Below are 20,204 nucleotides of genomic sequence, written 5' to 3' on the forward strand. Positions count from 1 at the left end.
TTTGCTACTAGAATCAAAACATTATGAGGATTAATGGTCTTTTGCTATAGAATTCAAAACATTATGAGGGATTAATGGTCTTTTGCTACTAGAATCAAAATATTATGAGGGATTAATGGTCTTTTGCTACTATAATCAAAACATTATGAGTGATTAATGGTCTTTTGCTACTAGAATCAAAACATTATGAGGATTAATGGTCTTTGCTACTAGAATCAAAACATTATGAGTGATTAATGGTCTTTTGCTACTAGAATCAAAACATTATGAGTGATTAATGGTCTTTTGCTACTAGAATCAAAACATTATGAGGGATTAATGGTCTTTTGCTACTAGAATCAAAACATTATGAGTGATTAATGGTCTTTTGCTACTAGAATCAAAAATTATGAGTGATTAATGGTCTTTTGCTACTAGAATCAAAACATTATGAGTGATTAATGGTTCTTTTGCTACTAGAATCAAAACATTATGAGGATTAATGGTCTTTTGCTACTAGAATCAAAACATTATGAGGGATTAATGGTCTTTTGCATTAGATTCAAAACATTCTGAGTGATTAATGGTCTTTTGCTACTAGAATCAAAACATTATGAGTGATTAATGTTCTTTGCACTAGAATCAAAACATTATGAGTGATTAATGTTCCTTTGCCAATCAAATCGGAACATTCTGAGTGATTAATGTTCTTTTGCATTAGATTCAAAATATTCTGAGTGATTAATGGCTCTTTGCTATAGAATCGAACATTCTGAGTGATTAATGTCTTTGCCAATCAAATGAACATTCTGAGGATTAATGGTCTTTGAACATTGGTCACTAGAATCAAAACATTATGAGGGATTAATGGTCTTTTGCATTAGATTCAAAACATTCTGAGTGATTAATGTTCCTTTGCCATTGAATTAAAATTCCCTCATTATTGTGTCAAAATATCGTGGTAAATACTCCCTAACTGTGGGATTGATCTACCTATTTGTTTGACATGTACTAAACGTAGTTCTGGAATTAAGAAATATCTACCAGACCTCATGAAATGCATAATCAGAGGGAGAGAACGGGCTATATATATATATAGCATGGGATATTCTGATTAGTTAATGCTTAGTAACGATCGAACCATCAATAATTACATTTCACACATTTAAAAAGTAGTTGTGAGTACTTTTCATCATGTGTGACATTTTTATTGATTTGAGGATGTGAATATTAATGTGTTTTCTGTTATTACCAACATAAATGCCTTCTCCATTCATTTGTCTGAAGTGATGTGTTAGAACGTCATCATTGTGGTGCCTTTTTGATGAGGATTGCACTGCTATATTGATATTATGATAACTTAATGTTATTGTTACTATTTAATACTATAGATAGTATGCGCTTGGGTAAGAAGCTCACATCATTGCCATCCGGAAGTATAACGGACCAACATACAAACGTATATGTAACCATGAACTTTTATATTCTGGTCAATATAGTTTAATGAGAATTACTCATAAACGCGGATGGCAAAAAAAAAAAACAACAAAAACATAGACCTGAGTGACGTCAACTTCATTCTATCTATACGTCAGATGTGAATAAGTGATGTTTGAACAACTCATCGGGTAAAATGTTTATCTTCAATTATGTCAAGTAATGTTATAATATTGATTTCAATGTGTATAAAATGAGCATTTATATATCGCAATATCCACTAAATGTGCTCAAGGGGTCCCTGGCCAACAGCAACATTTGACATTTAGGACGGGACATGACGCTAGTTAGGCGATGTTAAAAAATTTTTCCGTCATTTTAAACCCGAGTACGGTGAGAGAATGTGAGTTAAGAGCCTTTTTCTAGGATTCAACTATGCGCCGAGCGAGGCTCGAACACAGGACCTTTCGATCCGAAAGCGAGTGTCATACCGCTAGACCACATAGCCGCACAATGTGGGCTTAAAGAAGGATTTTGGTGCAAAACGTTACTCACTAACGTATCTTACTTTTCTTTTTTCTTTGATCCGATGCGACTATCTAAAAATATTTAAAGTTGTGTTTTGTGTCAATGTGTTTCAGTTTGTTGTTCTTTTTCAATTAACCCCAAGTGGAAGGAAGCCCCTCGGACAGTCCAACCAGTCACTCAGTGAGCTATGGCAGGGAATGCTATACTAAGCGAACGACACAGGTATTACAATCAATTGTTTACATTTAAGTTATACACTCACCAACTTTACCCGCCAATTGATAAAACACAAACAATATGTGTGTAGCCTTAAATTAAAAAAAAAAATGATCGTGATTATTTTTGATGGGCACCGCCAAACGGGGCAACTTTGGCCACCTTTGAGGAAATAATTTTGAATCAAATGATAGTAAATTCATATATCTTCAAACCAATAATTTTATTTCATGGGGAAGATAGAAGCAAATCAATGAGCTGACAAATTTGGAGACTGCGTCATATCATATTCCTGAGATGTGGATAGTTTTAGATGATGGCCAAATTTACCCTTTTGACTGTATGTTTCATTTTGCTTTGTATGGCATTGTTCCATACACACGTTTTCAAATTTTAAATGCCTACTCCCTATTTTTTTATGCTATTAGATTTGGTAAAATACTCACTAAAATTAAGAAATTAAGGAGCAGGCACCGGTGTAAGAAAAAGAACTGAACAAATGTGTATGAAAGGTACCAGACAGAGCAAGAAAGAAAAATACCAACAACAAAAAAAAAAAAAACAACAACAAAAAAAAACCCCAATAAACTAACCAAAAAAAAAAAAAAATCCAAATAAATCAGTAGACCTCGACTGGGGCAGTTAAAAGGGATGGATTATCTATTCCTCCGACGGCGGGCTCAGGTTTGTAAGAGATGAATAGTGATTGTGGTAGTTACAAATAGAAATGTGAATATATTACGTAACTTATGATGATATAATGTCAGGTTCGTAAGGTTACGTTTCCAGGCAGTTGAAAGGCGTGGATTATATATTCCTCCAACGGGCTCGGGTTTGTAAGGTTCCACCACCAGGCAGTTGGGAAGGGGTGAACTCTATATTCCTCCGACAGTGGGCTCAGGTTTGATCATTGATGTGTCGAAGACTGCACTATCAAAGGTAAAAGCTCCGGCGTCTTGATGGTGGAGATAAAATATCCACAAAGTACCAAAAGATAAAAATCTTCAAATATATATGAGGAATGGAGCGGTTGGCCGTCCGGCATAGATTGTAGAGAGAAGTGAGTGTAGAATGTTAGACCTATCAGCTTTTATAATAAGTGGCTACGTGACAGAATGTAGAACGAAAAGTATTCACTAATTGGATTCAGTAGTCTGATGTCACGCGCCCGGCAACGGCGGCCATCTTGGTTCTAAACAAAGAAAATCATTACTTTTTATTCTCCATGCTGGCTAGAACTTTTCATTCCCTATTTATATGCCTTGTGATCAGAATGTGTAAAAGTCAAAACTTGATCAAATTGATGGGTTTTTTCCCCTCTGGATACGCGTTTAAGCTCGCCGGAGAAATATTTCATACGGCGTCCGCCATTGTTCCGATAGTTTAGAACCAGTGTTACTAAGTTACCATGCGTCATTAGGAAGGAAGTGACGTTACGACTGTTGAAGACTATTAGAAATTAATTTGAGGGAAGGCTATAAAAGGAAAGAAGATCTAATATTAGAAGGTAAAGTTTATCTAAGCCTACCGAAATATAACTGGGGTGAGATGAATTCAGTTCTTATTAAAATAAAAAATTAATAAGATAAATGTGAACAATCTTTACTGTGACAATCAGTACCAACACACAAAACTATGTGCAACCGTTAACGTTTATAGTCTGACTGATATAATTTAGTGAGTACTAATCACCAAAATGGTTATCTAAGAACAAAAGCAAAGAGCTGAGTGACATCACTTTCGTTCCATCTATAGATAGAATGAAGATGACGTCACTCAGATCTTTGTTATCGGTCTTTGCACTCCGCGTTTATGAGTAATTCTGATTAAACCGTATTAATCCGACTATAAACGTTCAAGGTTACACATAGTTTTGTGTGTTGGTCCTTTATACTTCCGGATGGCAATGTTGTGAGCTTCTTAGCCAAGCACATACTATCTATACAGTGATGTTTGAAGCCGAATATTGGTTGTCTGAAAGAGGAACTAAATTTAGCGACAGGTCTGTTGTGGTTGAGTTGTTTTAGATAATTGAATTAACGACAAACTATGGAGTGAGCATCGAATATTGGATGTTCAGTACATTGAGGTCTTGACACGGTCGATGGAATGTGTGTGTGTGTGTGTGTGTGTGTGTGTGTGTGTGATTGTGTGTATGGCAATGTATGTGTATGTTTGAGTGTGAGAGAGAGAGAAAGAGAGAGAGAGAGAGAGAGAGAGAGAGAGAGAGAAAGAGAAAGAGAGAGAGAGAGAGAGAAGAGAGAGAGAGAGAGAGAGAGAGAGAGAGAAAGAGAAAGAGAAAGAGAGAGAGAGAAAAGAGAGAGAGAGAAAGAGAGGGAGAAAGAGAGAGAGAAAGAGAGAGAGAGAGAAAGAGAGAGGGAGGGAGAGAGAGAGAGAAAAGATGAAAGAAAGAAAGGAAAAGAGAGAAAGAAATAAGGAAAAAATAGAAAGCGAGAGAGATAGAGAGAGATAGAGAAAGAAAGAAAGAGAGAGAGTGAGAGAGAGAGAGAGAGAGAGAGAGAGAGAGAGAGAGAGAGAGAGAGAGAGAGAGAGAGAGAGAGAGAGGACTGTGTGTTACATGAGTTTGGTTTGTTGTCTGTTGTTGTTTGATGTTTAGGTCAATATGTCTTAGAATGACAACATTGTTATAGGACATTGTCAAGCAACTGTGAGGGAAAACGTTATTATATCATCTCATGTAGTTCCATATCTGAAGCAGACGTCGGAGGTCATCTTCCGCCAAGCTGATCTATCTCTTGCCAATTCTATTAAAGCAGCGCCACCTTTCTCAGCTTCATCTGTCCAAGTTCTTATCCCTTTCAAATACGTTATTCTTTGTCTTCCTCTTATTCTTTTTCCATTCATCTTTCCAGTCAAGGCGAGTATTTCCAAACCAGGGTGGCGGATAATGTGTCCTAAAAATTCCATTTGGCGTTTGATGATTTTTGTTATCAGTGATCTTTTTCTGTTTGCCATTTCTAAAATTTCTTCATTTCTTTTCCTTTCCATCCATGACACCCTCATCATTCTTCTGTAAAACCACATTTCCACTGCCTCCAGTCTTTTAACCATGGTCTTGTTTATGGTCCAGCTCTCACAACCATATAGCAGCACAGACAGTACATAGCAATCCAGGACTTTGATTTTTGTTTTCATGCTAATATTCCTGTTTTTCATAATTGTATGCAGCTGGTTGAATGCATTCTTCGCCATACCTATTCTTTTCTTTATTTCACAATCTGATTTTCCATTGGATGTTACATTGAAGCCTAAATATTTGAAACATTCAACTTGTTGTATTGTTTGTCCTCTGCTTGTTATTACACAGGCTGGTGGGTTATTATTTTTAGATACCGTCATACATTCTGTTTTAGATATATTCAGTTCCAGTCCATATTTTCACTACTCCTGACTACAACATCCAGTAATTCTTGTAGTTCATGTTCAGATTCTGCCAGTAGAACCGTATCATCTGCATACCTCAGATTTGTTACATTCTTTCCTCCAATACACACCCCCTTCTTATGTTCGATATCTCTTAATATCATTTCACTATAGAGGTTGAATAAATCTGGAGACAAAACACACCCCTGCCTAACTCCTCTTCTAATAGGTGTAAAACTGCTTAGTTCGTTGTCAACACGCATTGCTGCTTCTTGTTCCCAGTACAAATTCCGTAATATTCTTAAATCTTTACCATCAATGTCCAAGGATGATAGAATTTTGAATAGTTTTTCGTGTTGTACTTTATCAAAGGCTTTTGAATAGTCGATGAAACACATATACAGATCTTTATTTACTTCAATACATCTTTCCATCAGCATTGATAATGTGAATATTCCTTTTCTGGTACCCTTGTCCTCAACAAAACCAAATTGCATCTCCCCAATTTCAGGTCGTATTTTATTTCTTATTCTTAGTAAAATTATCTTCAAAAGAATTTTGTGGAGGTGGCTCATTAGGCTAATAGTTCTGTGTTGTTCACAATCAACTGCCCCTGGCTTTTTTGGTAGTGCTATAAAAATGGATCGTTTCATATCAGTTGGCATTTTTCCTGTGTCATACACTTGATTTAGAAGGTTTGTGATGAATTCAATCCCCCATTCACCCAGGCCAGTCAAGGCTTCAATTGTTATGGCATCAGGTCCTGCAGCTTTTCCATTTTTCATGCTTTTCATGACGTTCCTAACTTCATCTTTCATTATAGAAGGCCCTTCCAGTTCTTTTATCATAGGCATTTCTCCTCGATTATCAAAAAACGTTATTATATCAATAATAAAAGACAACTGTTGTAAAATATCGATTAATTTTCCATACGTTTCTTTGTCAACCTGCTAAGTAAATACAGGCCCGAAGTGGATGGATGTCTTTTGTGTGAGAAGAAAATGGGGGGAAAAAAAACCCCCCATCAACTTTTAAACAGTTATTGATCACGAATCAAATCGTAAGAAGAATGAGAGTAAGGTCTGTAATACAATGTGGTTGTATAATGTGTCTTCATAATAGACGATATCGACATGTCCTTGTTTACAGGTCTGATAACGCAAATTGTTATGGTATCATTGTGCGACTATGTGTGGTCTTGTGGTATGACACTCGCTTTCGGATCGGAAGGTCCTGGGTTCGAGCCTCGCTCGGCGCATAGTTGAGTTCTTGGAAACGTCTCTTTACTCGCATTCTCTCATCGTACTCAGTGGTAAAATGAGTACCTCGTCGTTAACAGCGTTGTTGGTGTCGGAAAAAAGATTGTAATATCGCCAAACAGGCGTCATGTCTTGTTCTACATGCTATGTGTTGTTGTTGGCTAGGGACCCTTGTTAAGCGCTTTGAGCACGTTAAGTGGATATTATGCTTTACAAAAGCTCAAGTTTGAAATACCCCCAAACCAGCGTAAAATATTGCCCATTACAACAACAATGATAAAAATCAAGCCCAAAAAATTGCTTTCGCATATCAGACCTGCACAAATGTGTACATTGGGCAGTGTTCATTATGAACATAATGGCATTAGCAATCTTTAAAAACAGATGAAAGCAGCACGTGAACCTATTCATTTTATCCATCGATAACCTTAAAAAAAATAATAGACAGGTCTAGTTTTGATTTTCTTTTTGTTTTCTATTCTTTTTTCGTTCTCAAAAAAATTCTTGAGCTTTTATATAACGCAATATCCACTAAACATGCTCAAATCGCTTTACAAGGGGTCCCTGACTAACAGGAACACGTTAACATGTAGGCGATATTACGATTTTTTCGGACAGAGACAACGCTGTTAATGGCCAGGTACCAGTGACATCTATATGAAGTCCTAGCCAGGTACTCATTTTGCACGTGATTACGGTGCGAGAATGTTCAGTAAAGATCATTTTCCAAGGACTTAACTATGCGCCGAGCGAGGTTCAAACCCAGGATCTTCCGATCCGAAAGCGAATGGCATACCACAAGACCACGTGGTCGCACAGGTTTTAAGTTTAGTAAGTCAAAATTGATTTGAATCTGAGATATAATTTGTCATCTTCGCCTCGTTCTTGTATTCTATTGAAGTTAACTCGACGCGTTCCAATATACTTGGAAGTTCATTTATTTTATTCATACTCCAACCACCCAGGAATAGATAGAATGAAGTTGACGTGACCCAGTTCTTTGTTATTGCTTTTTGCCACTCGCGTTTATGAGTAATTCTCACTCAACTGTATTAACCAGACTATAAACATTTAAGGTTACACATAGTTTTGTGTGTTGGTTCGTTATATTTCCGGATGGCAATGTTGTGAGCTTCTTAGCCAGGCGAATACTATCTATACAGATGCCACAAATCTCACAACAATGGCAGCGATCTATATTACCTTTCCATGTGCTCGAGGTCATTGGTCACATTGGAATATGTGCTTAAATTGGCCCACACAGTGAAAAGTGTTCACAGTTTGAGAAATATCCAATATCACAATTGGTCATTTTGCTCAGCTTGACCCATGGGTATGTTTAAAACTTCCATAAACAAAGCAGCGTGTTTACATTGATTGAGAAATGTCCAATCTTTGTACAGCAACAAATCATGTGATCGATGACTAGGTTGGACAAAAACATGAATATAGATCGCTCCCATGAGTTCTATTGTTCTCATGGTTCCTTTGCTGACAAGGGCGCGTATCCAAAAACGCCCAGTGTTTGTACTGTTCCCATTCGAAGCCTTTCCAATTTCACATTCTGTTAGTATTTATATTTGTCAACAACATTCAAAAACATGCCATGTGTTGTCACGGGAATCAATTATTCAACACATCTTCTTCCAGTAAATAAACACCGAATGCCAGGGCTCATTATGCACGACTACAATATGACAAACTGGAAAACGATAATCGAATACAGACAATATTGAAATGAATGTTTATAAAAGTGTGTTTATGAAAATTGACATAGAAAATCAATATCAGAGTTTAGAAGAAAGGGCATTTTAGAGATATGGAATTTAATATACAAAAGATGGCGTGTCAGATGAATGTTGATAGGATAAGAGAGAGAGAGAGAGAGAGAGAGAGAGAGAGAGAGAGAGAGAGAGAGAGAGAGAGAGAGAGAGAGAAGTGAAATATCTGTTCAATGTTATAGTTATCATATAACGTTATAACAAGTGTAACTAAATGACAAATTGCCATATTTATGGACAATAAAGATCTATTATTATTATTAAGACTGTTTACAGTTCTTGAGAAATAAAGGCTATTATAATTTGCGGCTACGTGGTCTTGCGGTGTGGCATTCTCTTTCGAATCGGGAGGTCCTGGGTTCTAGCCTCGCTTGGCGCATATTTGAGTCCTTGGAAAAGGCTCTTTATACTCATATTCTCTAACCGTACTCGGGTGTAAAATGAGGACCTAGCCGTTAAGACTGTTGTCGCTGTCGAAAAAAAAATTGTTATATCGCCTAAAAGGTGTCATGTCTCGTTCTACATGTTACGTCTTGCTGTTGATTAGGGACCCCATGTAAGGCATTTTGAGCACGTTAGTGGATTTTGCGCTATATAAAAGCTAAAGCTTTTTTGTTTTTTCTTTTATTACGAACATACATTCGTCTTTTTTAATCATTCTACCACTACTGTACCGTGGAAATTAACCAAGAGCGATACGAATCTTTTGAGCCATCAACGATCCAAATTGACCCGTAGGGCGGCGCGGCCAGATGGCGAGTACCAAGGTCAAGGTCATATTAAGGACCGATCAGTTCCTCCTATTAGAGATTCTAAATAATCATTTGAGTCAATGCGTGATAGAATTAGAGCTAACCCACACCGGAGACTGACTCCGACGACCCGGCACGGCCGTCCTACTCTGCCATCTTCCGGATAAAGACGTCGGACACGGACAAAATACTAAGAATAAAGAGAAGAGCTGCTAGACATACCCATACCAAGCTCGAAAAAGAAACGGTAGAGGACGTCGTGCGCTTGGTATGGGTAGGTCTAGCGGCTCTTCTCTTTATTTAGCAATGACTATCCCGTACAAATCTTTGGGCCTCTTTATCGCTCACGAAGTGCCCGACTTCGCGTCAAAATATGAGACGAAGCCGTTTCGTATATGCTATTTAAAAAAAAATTAATTACGACGCTGTTTATCGATGAATATGATTGAAAGTTGGCACACAGTTAGAAAAAAGGTCATTTTAGATTATGTCAAGCGACAAAACTCGTGCGATTACCAGAAGACCGTTAAAAATAGATTTTTACTCTTTGGAGTAAAATATTTCTAAAACTACCGGGCGTGGAGGTTTTGTCGCTGACAAGGTAATACATGAACATTTCTTCTTGTTGGTTGTAAAATTTCATATGAATATGATGAGTACTTTTCCCGTATTTTACAAAACACCATCCTAATTTGCTCTTCAAGTTTCAATCTTTTAATCCACTTATTACGCAAGATACAACCAAAGGTCGAAAAAAATGCCGAAAAAGCGTCCCATATTTTCGCGTTTTTTTCCTCTTTGTGGGTCATCCAAATAAATGACACCATTGAAACTGCATAACTTGTTTATTTATGAATGGATTTTCAAAATTCAAAAACATTTTTACTCAGTGGAGATAGGGCTTTGATTTTAGACAAAAATTTTCCTCAAAAAGAGAAAAAAAACATTTTTCATAGTCATTGCTACTCTTAGTATCTTGTCTGTGCCGGACGTCTTTATCCGGAAGACGGCAGAGTCAGTCTCCGGTGTGGGTTAGCCCATTAAAAAAAAATGATTTGCAAGTTATAGGCATATCAGTCGGTAAATGAAAAAGTAAATAAAATAAATTTAAATAAATTTCTCTTTATTTATCCCATAGGGGAAATTTGTCTCGAGGGGCTATTCCAAGGAAAGACCGGAATAGCCCAGGCGACAGCCGCCGTGCTGCGCCGCAAATTGACCCGGGGCAAGGTGACTAATTTATTGCAGCGGTGGGTGATCGAACTCGGTATCTTTTAAGGGTACGGAGCAAAGACCGTACCACTGAGCCCTTCTGACCCCTGAATTGTTTTATACTATCTATTAGATTTGCCAGTAATTCTGTACTCGATTGCAAACATTAATTTAACATGGGCTGTTTGGAACAATGCTATTGTTCGTTTCACACTACTGTCATCGGGATAAATTCCGGCTCTAAACGCCTAATGGTTCTGAAGGACCGCTACAGCTAGTGCTTAATAATGCCCATTAGTACTAAAGCTCTCTCTCTCTCTCTCTCTCTCTCTCTCTCTCTCTCTCCTGCTCTCTCTCTCTCTCTTCTCTCTCTCTCTCTACATCTCCTTCTCTCTCTCTCATCTTTCTCTCTATTTCCACTCTCTCCACTCCTCTCCTCCTGCCTCTCTCTGTCTCTATCTCTCTACTTTTCTATCTTCTATCTCTCTCTTCATTCTTCTCTACTCTCTCTCCTGCCTCTCTCTCTCTCTCTCTCTTGTCTCTCTCTCTCTCTCTCTACATCTCCTCTCTCTACACTCTTTCTCTCCTACATCTCTCTCCTTACACTCTTTCTCTCTTACTCTCTCTCCTCACACCTCTTCTCTCTCTAATCTCTCTCTCTCATTCTTTTCATTCACACTTCTCCACTCTTCTTGTCTCCCTGTCCTATCTCATCTATCTATCTATCTATCTATCTATATCTCTCTCTCTCTCTCATTCTCTCTCTCTCTAGTAATCAGAAGGTCGGAGGTTCGATCCAAAGTCGAGGTCGACTGATTTTTTTGGGATTTTTTTTTAATTCTAATTTTCTTTCTTGCTTTGCCTGGCACCTTTCACTCACACGTGTTCAGTTCTGTAACTTACACCGGCGCCGGCTCCTTAATTTCTTAATTTGATCTCTCCTCCCCCCCCCCCCCCCCCCCCCCTCTCTCTCTCTCTCTCTCACTCTCTATCTCTCTCCCTCTTTCTCTCTCTCTCTGTCTCTCTCACTCTTTTTATTTTTATTTGTATCTATCATTATTTTTCTCTAACCTCAAACATTTATAGATAGTGTACGCTTGGCTAAGAATCTCACAACATTGCCATCCGGAAATATAACGGACCAACACACAACATTCCGTGTTTCTATGAACGTTTATAGTCTGGATAATACAGTTAAGTGAGAATTACTCATAAACGTGGATGGCAAAAAAAAAAACAACAACAAAGACCCGAATGACGTCAACTTCATTCTATCTATACTTTGATTGATATACTTTATTGAGAACTAATCATTCAAATGGATATATAAAAACGATGACAATGAGCTGAATGACGTCAATTCCATTCCTTCTATAGGTTTATGAAAGTTACGATTGGACACTACTAAAGGGATATAATAATCGGTAAGAAAGAAACTCATTTCTCGGATAAGGTTAGTAACGGTATCGCGTTTTGCTTTTAACTTTCTCCTTAACGACAATACGATTCAATAGTCTGATGTCACGCCGCATGGCAACGGCGGCCATCTTGGTTCTAAACAAAGAAAATAATTACGTTTTATTTTTCATGCTGGCTAGAACTTTTCATATGCCTTTTGATCAGAATGTGTAAAAGTCAAAACATGATCAAATGTACTGTTTTTTTTTTCCCTCTGGATACGCTTTTATGCTCGCCGGAGAAATATTTCATACGGGCGTCCGCCATTGTTCCGATAGTTTGGATCCAGTGTTACTAAGTTACCATGCGTCATTAGGAAGGAAGTGACGTTACGACTTTTGAATACTATTCTCAAAACTATTATTATAATCTCATACCTACCCAATACATAATTTTAAAGTCAAATGTAAGCGCTCAAAACAGTATTAAGTTCATGTAAATATAACAACATCTTTTCTTTAAATATTGTGATTTAAAAAACAACAAAACAAATCTAAGTCTGATAAAATGTTGGTTGTATCGTAACGAATATGACCATTTTCCTGTTGTTGGTAACGAGAGGGTTAAAAAGTCGATAATCTGACGAGGAGGGGGGGAGGGGGGGTGGTGAATGTTTGAGTTAATGAAAGATTGTCTGGAACGTGTGATGTGTGTTATAGTCTGTAGCAGGACTTAAGAATCGTTGGATTCCAATAGATAGTATGAAGTTGACATCACTTTTACTCAGGTCTTTGTTATTGTTTTTTGCCATCCGCGTTTATGAGTAATTCTCACTAAACTGTATTAAACACAGACTAACACGTTCATGGTTACACATAGTTTTGTGTGTTGTTTCGTTATACTCCCGGATGGCAATGTTGTGAGCTCCTTAACCAAGCGCATACTATCTATATATCCACGAGGTATAAAGTGACGGCAGTTGACGTCACTCAGCTCTTTTGTTATCTTTTAAAAGTTGTTTTTTTTAAATAAATGATTGGTTTTCACTAAACTACTCGTATATGACGCAGACTATAAACGTTAAAGGTTACATAATAATAATAATATAGCATTGTGTGTTAATTTGTGTGGTTTGGCTAGCAAATGTGAGTATTCTACCTAAACGCATAAATAGAATGGTTTGATTAGTTTTTCACCACATGTGATCAGATTATTAACGTTCAAGGTTACTCATAGTTTTGTGTATTGGTACGTTATATCCAGACGGCCGAAGTTATAAGTACTTTACCTAAACGCACAGCATCACTATAAAATACGAGTATAATATTGTCGACAAAGATGTGAAAATCTGTGTCTGAAACAGTGTCGGACAAAGCAGAAAGAAAATAATATAAGAAATAAAATTCCATAAAAATGAGCTTCCCTCGACTTGGGTTCGAACCTCAAACCTCCTGATTACCGTGATAGACGTGATACCATTACACGACAGCCTTCACCCGATAGTTGGAGTGAAACACGATGAAGAATATAAATTAGAGCAATATCATATCTCTTCCATTAATATAGACGAGTATCCACTAAACGTGCTCAAAACGCTTTACAAAGGGTCGCTGATCAACAGCAACACGTAACATGTAGAACGAGACATGACGCCTATTAGGCGATATTACACTTTTTTTTTTCGGCAAGAGACAACACTGAGTGATCTCAACTTCGTTCTATCTATAGTCATCCTACACATTTTTATTATCAGATCTTTCAGACATTTTGGGGATGATTATTTTTTCTTGCAATTTTCCTTCTTGCTTTGTTTGGCACCTTTCATACTGGGTGGGGTTCCTGCCTCCCATAGCGGGCAGGGAGGTACTTGCTGTGTCTTCTATCCCCTCTTATCTGTTTTCCAATTGCTCTCTGTCTTTGTCTTTGAATGAGAGGGAAACAGTCGAATGTGTAGTTATAGTTTTGGGAGACGATATATTTTTCCTTGTAAATCATCTCTCTGTTAATGTACTGTTACTCTTTTCATTTTTACATATGATTTGTAAACATTGAGTGTATTCCTCTTAGTGGGGACCTGTGCTGGTGTCTGGAGACTTTTAGGTGATCTCAAACTAAGTACTTTGATAATGTGCTCTTGGAATCTACATATGTTCCCTGTTTGAACCAATTCCCCTTTCGTCTTACCTTTTCTTGGGTGCTTTAATTGTAATTCTAGACCTTTTTACTATTCCATTTTCTTCCTTTTTACTGGCGCTGATATGACCTTAATGTGTTGCAAGCGCCGTAAAACCCTTAAAAACAAAAACAAAACAGCACCTTTCATACACATTTGTTCAGTTCTTTATTTTCATTGGTGCCTGCTCCTTAATTTCTTAATTTGATGTCTCTTTCTCTCTCTCTCTCTCTCTCTCACTCACTCCATCTCTCTCTCTCTCTCTCTCTCTCTCTCTCTCTCTCTCTCACAGATAACTAGTTAATACACAGAGCTCTTTATGGAATGCTTGTCATGTTTTCTTCTTTGTTGTCATGTTACATTCATTGTAAATGTCATTCTATATATTATGTCTTTAATTTGTCAAATCTATGTCATATTTCGTTCTTTGCTGTAAAATCAAGTATACAGGGCATTCTGGTGTATTGTCAAAATGGTCTGGAAATGAATATAGAATTACATTTCATTATTCCTATTTATTATTAATTATTATTTGATAAAGGCTTTGGTTGGGCATAATGAGGTATCTATTAAGATATGAGGAATCTATTAAGATTGTCGTCTACTGTGTCAGTAGGCCGATAGGATTGTTTGTTGACTTTATTAGGAATAAAGTTGACCTCACTCAGCTCTTTGTTCTTGTTTTTAGACAAACATTTTGGTAATGTGATTCAATAGTCTGATGTCACGTCCGCCCAGCAACGAGCAGTGTGTTTCTAAACAAAGAAATCGGTACTTTTTATTTTTCATGCTGGCTAGAAATGTTTCAAATGTCATGTGATCAGAATGTATAAAAGTCAAAACATGATCAGATTTATAATGTTTTTCTCCTCTGGATACACTTTTATGCTCGTGGTAGAAGTATTTCATAAGGGCGTCCGCCATTGTTCCGATTGTTTAGAACCAGTTACTAAGTTACTAAGCGTCTTTACGAGGGAAGTGACGTCACGATTGTTGAAGCTATTACCTCTCACTAAATTATACTAATCAGAATATTAACATTCAAGGTTAGAAATAGTTTTGTGGGCTAGTACGTTATAAATAGAACGAAGTTGACGTCATTCAGGTCTTTGTTATTGTCTTTTGCCATCCATGTTTATGAGTAATTCTCACTAAAACTATATCAACCAAACTATAAACGTTCATGGTTACATATAGATAGAATGAAGTTGACGTCACTCAGGGCATTGTTATTGTTTTTGCCATCCACGTTTATGAGTTATTCTCACTTAACTGTATTACCCAGACTATAAAAGTTCATGGTTACACAGAGGTTTGTGTGTTGTTCCGTTATACTTCCGGATGGCAATGTTGTGAGCTTTTTAGCCAAACGCATAATATCTATAGTTTTATGTGTTGGCCCGTTATTGTTCCGGATGGCAATATTGTGAGTTTCTTAGCCAATAGCGCAGTATTTATATCCTGCTGGCGGATGTTGTGCGTATTTTATATAAACGCATGGCATCAATTTGCTAAAATGATATTGGATCACTACTTTCGTTTCAGTATTGATTCGAGTGAACTCATTTTTATTTTAGAAAAAAATACGTTCCTTATATTTTGTTGTATTGGATTGTGTCAATGCGATATTCGTTTGCATATGCCTAAAAGTTTTGGTTTAACTTCACCAGAAGACACAAAGTTAAGTTCAAAAGGTTTGCCCATTTTGGTCACCCATCCGGTTAGTGGCCACCCTCCACGTCGTTTAATCAAAATAATATATATTGTCACTGGCATCTAGTGATTACATGATATTGATAGAACGATATTGACGTTACTCAGGTCTTTGTTATTGTTTTTAACCAACCATTTTTGTGAGTTGTTCTCACTAAATAGTATTAATCAGACTGTAAACGTTAAGGTTACACATTGCTTTTGTGTGTTGGTAACTTATTTCCGGCTGGTGGATGTTATAACTAAACGCAATACGTCAATAGATAGAATGCGCTTGGCCAAGGAGTTCACAACATTGCCATCCGGAACTATAACGGACCAACACACAAACTCTGTGTAACCATGAACTTTTATAGTCTGGTTAATACAGTTTAGTGAAAACAACTCACAAACGCGGATGGCAAAAACAATAACAAAGGCCCGAGTGACGTCATCTGCATACTATCTATATGATTCTTTCATTTCTTTGTTATTTATTTAACGAGTTATATTTATCGTGCCAAATAACACTACGAGCTTGGGAAATAACTACGAGTTCAATAAATATAAAGAAATGAAAGAATGATTGAATCGAATCCCTCCAAGTAAGATTATCACACATATTTCGTGACTAATTGTATTGTAGTAGCATAATAATTTGTAGTTTTATTTTCTTTTATCCATCTGTTTGAAAGATTATTTGATCCCCTCTCTCCCTCCCTCCCTCTCCCTACCCCCCCCCCCCCCCCCGCCCCCTCCCAAATAACCCGTTGGATTTACTTATGGTCACCAAACGATTAAAAAAAATATTACAAAAATATGCTGTCTTTTACACATTATTTAAAACCAATAAATGAGCGAAAATATTCTGCAATCGTTGAATAAATTTTTTATTCAACGCGTTCAAACCTTTATTCAACAATTACGTATTTACTAAGAAATAATAGTTTTTTTTTTTTTCCTAAGGGAGGGTTTGAATACTGCGAAATGAGTTGTGATTTCCGTTATATCTATAATTTATCCCTTCTTTTCAGATCAAAGGCTTGTAAAACTCAACTATAACAATGGCGTCAAAGGTCATCGTCACTAGCCAAGGTCACGGTTATGCCAGGACTTCAACTTTAAACTCCACACACATTACGTCATCAAAAATCAACGAAATCATGAACAGAGACGAACAGGAGGATTCTAGTAGCAGCGATGACAGTAATGACGACGAAGACGAAGATGAAGAGGAAGCGGACAACGAAGGAGAAAATAAAGGAAAGGGTGAGAGAAAAAGTTTTACATTCAATGACTTGAAAGGACGTGATGAAAATATTGCAAATGTTTGTTGTGAATCTCTTGGAGAAGGCATGGAATTATCGTTATCAGCAGAATCAGATGTAGGAGGCAAATTGCTGCATAAAAGGAAAAGCTTGGATAGCCACGCATTGATGACGGATGAGATAAAGTTGAGGAAGAAGGTGGAGGAGAGAGGACATCGACTGCTTCAGGAGAGTGAGTATTTTTCGTTTGTCACAAAACGTATACATTTTTTAAACACTAAAAAACTTGAGTATATATATATATAATATATATATATATATATATATATATATATATATATATATATATATATATATATATATATATGAGTGTTGGTGGGTACTTGTAGGTACGAGAGAGCTCGATAATGTTGGTTAGAGCAAATAAAAATAAATAAGGTCACTAACGTATTTTTTTCTACTGATACAATTGTTTCTATGTACTCCATTTCGTCAGTCGACATTAATTTATCCGTAGTATTCTTTTTCCTTCGAGACTTCGATGTTGTTCATTTATTTACGTCCTTGCTTCCCTACTTGTTAAGGTCATTCTCTTATCTCTCATTCTAGTGTTCGCTGAAACAAAAAAGAAAAAAAGACCTTAACAGTTCGAATGAAAAATAAAAGTGATCCTCATCTTGTCAAAAAGTTTCAAACCAGGAATTACTGGTTTTCAGAGTACTACCCAATATCTCTTTGAATCCGAAACTGAGAGGAGACTTATTCTTTTTCTACTCGAGTCAACATTCAATTTTGGTCAAGGCATGGGATTAAGACAAATGGAAGACTTTTCACTGAGTTATTATAGACAGTTCTAAGTCTCGTGTGCACGGAATATCGCAAATTCCTCCAACGTTACGAAATGTCATGTATTAATGTGAAATATCGCTGAATGTAAACTTCTTTAACACCCGATTTGATGTAAGTTTTGGACAGTAGAACCTTTCAAGGGAACTGCATTTTTCAAATACAAGAGATGCATTATAAAAAAATGCATTAAAAAAATCATTGATTTTACCTCTCGCCTCTGAGTTCCGGATTGCAATCCATATTGCTATCTGCCGCATGGCATGAAAAAGAATTCCGCGCTTCGCCTCTCTGGAGAATACTTGTAGATTATCCTCTTTGTGACAAATGTGCATGTATAATCCATATTTTTTAATCAGTTTTTATATGAATGTAGAAACCACAACAGGAAGCTAGCTACACGTCTAACTTTCAACTATTAAATTGTAACAATAGTTTCTGTTATGTGTGTACAAAGTGTACAATTTGATGTGTCAATTTGAACCCAGGATGGCAATGTTAGTGAGTAGTAAGCATGAATCTCATGAAATGCAAACCCCTGGTCAAGCCTTTGGGCGAGTTTAGCGATCGTTATCACAACAGAATTCACTGTGTATAGATAGTATGCAGATGACGTCACTCAGGCCTTTGTTATTGTTTTTGCCATCCGCGTTTGTGAGTTGTTTTCACTAAACTGTGTTAACCAGACTATAAAAGTTCATGGTTACACAGAGTTTGTGTGTTGGTCCGTTATACTTCCGGATGGCAATGTTGTGAACTCCTTGGCCAAGCGCATTCTATCTTTAACATCCTATTGTAAAGCATCAAAATATTCACTCATCCCAGGCCCTTCTTTTTTATATACCGTAAAAAGGAAACATCCTAAAGTATGTTGTAACCGATTCAAAAATCTCGGCTCGATGTCACTAATAATTCTAGTGTTCGAGCCAATTGGATTCCATAGTTTGATGTAACGTCGCCCAGCAACGTCGGTCATCGTTGTTCTAAACAAAGAAAATCGGTACTTTTTATTCTTCATGCTGGCTAGAACTTTTCATATGTCTTGTGATCAGAATGTGTAAAAGTCAAAACATGATAAGATTTATAATGTTTTTTTCCCCTCTGGATACGCTTTTATGCTCGTCGGAGAAGTATTTCAAAAGGGCGTCCGCCATTGTTCCGATAGTTTAGAGCCAGTTACTAAGTTACCATGCGTCATTACGAGGGAAGTGACGTTACGACTGTTGAAGCGTATTATCATTAAAATCCATCAGAAGGTTGTGAAGATATCCACGTCAAAGCGTACGCATGGGTTGTGGGACAGACTATAGATAGTATGCGCTTGGCTAAGAAGCTCACAACATTGCCATCCGGAAGTATACCGGACCAACACACAAAACTGTGTGTATCCATGAACGTTTATAGTCGGGTTAAAACAGTTCAGTGAGCATTACTCATAAATGCGGATGGCAAAAAACAATAACATAGACCTGAGTGACGGCAACTTTGAACTATCTATAAATAGAATGAAGTTGACATGACTCTGGCTCCTTTACTCATTACAAAGTACCGCTGCTTTATAAGACGCTGTTTAAAGAAAAATGAATGAACCAAGGGAAATAACCCAGTAATAACAACCCCAGAGACATCTGAAGGCATAAAACAGATTACTTCTGTTTTTGTGCCTGTAATGTGCGTGGGTGTGTAAATGTATGTATGTGTGTGTGTGTGCGTGTGTGTTGTGTGTATGTGAGGGAGAGTGTGTGTGTTAGGTTGTTTGTTAATTCTTTTGAAAACCCACGGTTCTGTGTGGCCTGGAGCAAGTCACCTCGCCCTAGCTCAATTTGCGGCGCTGCACTGCTGCTGCTCATTCTTGGGTTATTCCATTCGTCCCTTGGAATAGACCCTAACGACATATTGCCCTATGAGATGAACATAGGGAATTCATTATTTATTTATTTATTTATTTATTTATTTACTTGTTTATTTATATTTTTGTTTATTTATGTATTTATTTATTTATTTATTTATTTATTTATTTATTTATGCATATTTATTCATTTACTTCCCTGTAATAATATTGTACCAGAAATATATATATACTGAATTCATCATTTATTTATCTATTTATCTATTTACTTTTTTATTTATATCTTTGTATATTTATGTATTTATTTATTTATGCAAGTATTTATTCAATTACTTCCCTTTAATAATATTATATAAAAAAATAGACAATCTTATCAATGCTTGCGACAAAGGTGACACAATTAGTGACCCTTATTCAGCTTCCGTTTCAA

General features: G+C 36.8%; 1 protein-coding gene across 1 annotated transcript; it reads left to right on the forward strand.

Annotated features, from left to right (window-relative positions):
- Positions 1 to 2,084: 2,084 nt before the first annotated feature.
- Positions 2,085 to 17,698, forward strand: LOC144956437 (uncharacterized). Its single transcript, XM_078886937.1, has 3 exons — positions 2,085 to 2,166; positions 16,846 to 17,311; positions 17,664 to 17,698. Exons 2-3 carry the CDS (start codon positions 16,876 to 16,878, stop codon positions 17,696 to 17,698), a joined length of 471 nt encoding a protein of 156 aa, XP_078743063.1. The 5' UTR covers positions 2,085 to 2,166; positions 16,846 to 16,875.
- The last annotated feature ends 2,506 nt before the right edge of the window (positions 17,699 to 20,204 follow it).

The sequence above is a fragment of the Berghia stephanieae genome, chromosome 11 (genome assembly GCF_034508935.2).
Source record: "Berghia stephanieae isolate SIO BIC M18660-M18661 chromosome 11, UCSD_Bste_1.3, whole genome shotgun sequence".
NCBI classification, from domain to species: domain Eukaryota; kingdom Metazoa; phylum Mollusca; class Gastropoda; order Nudibranchia; family Aeolidiidae; genus Berghia; species Berghia stephanieae.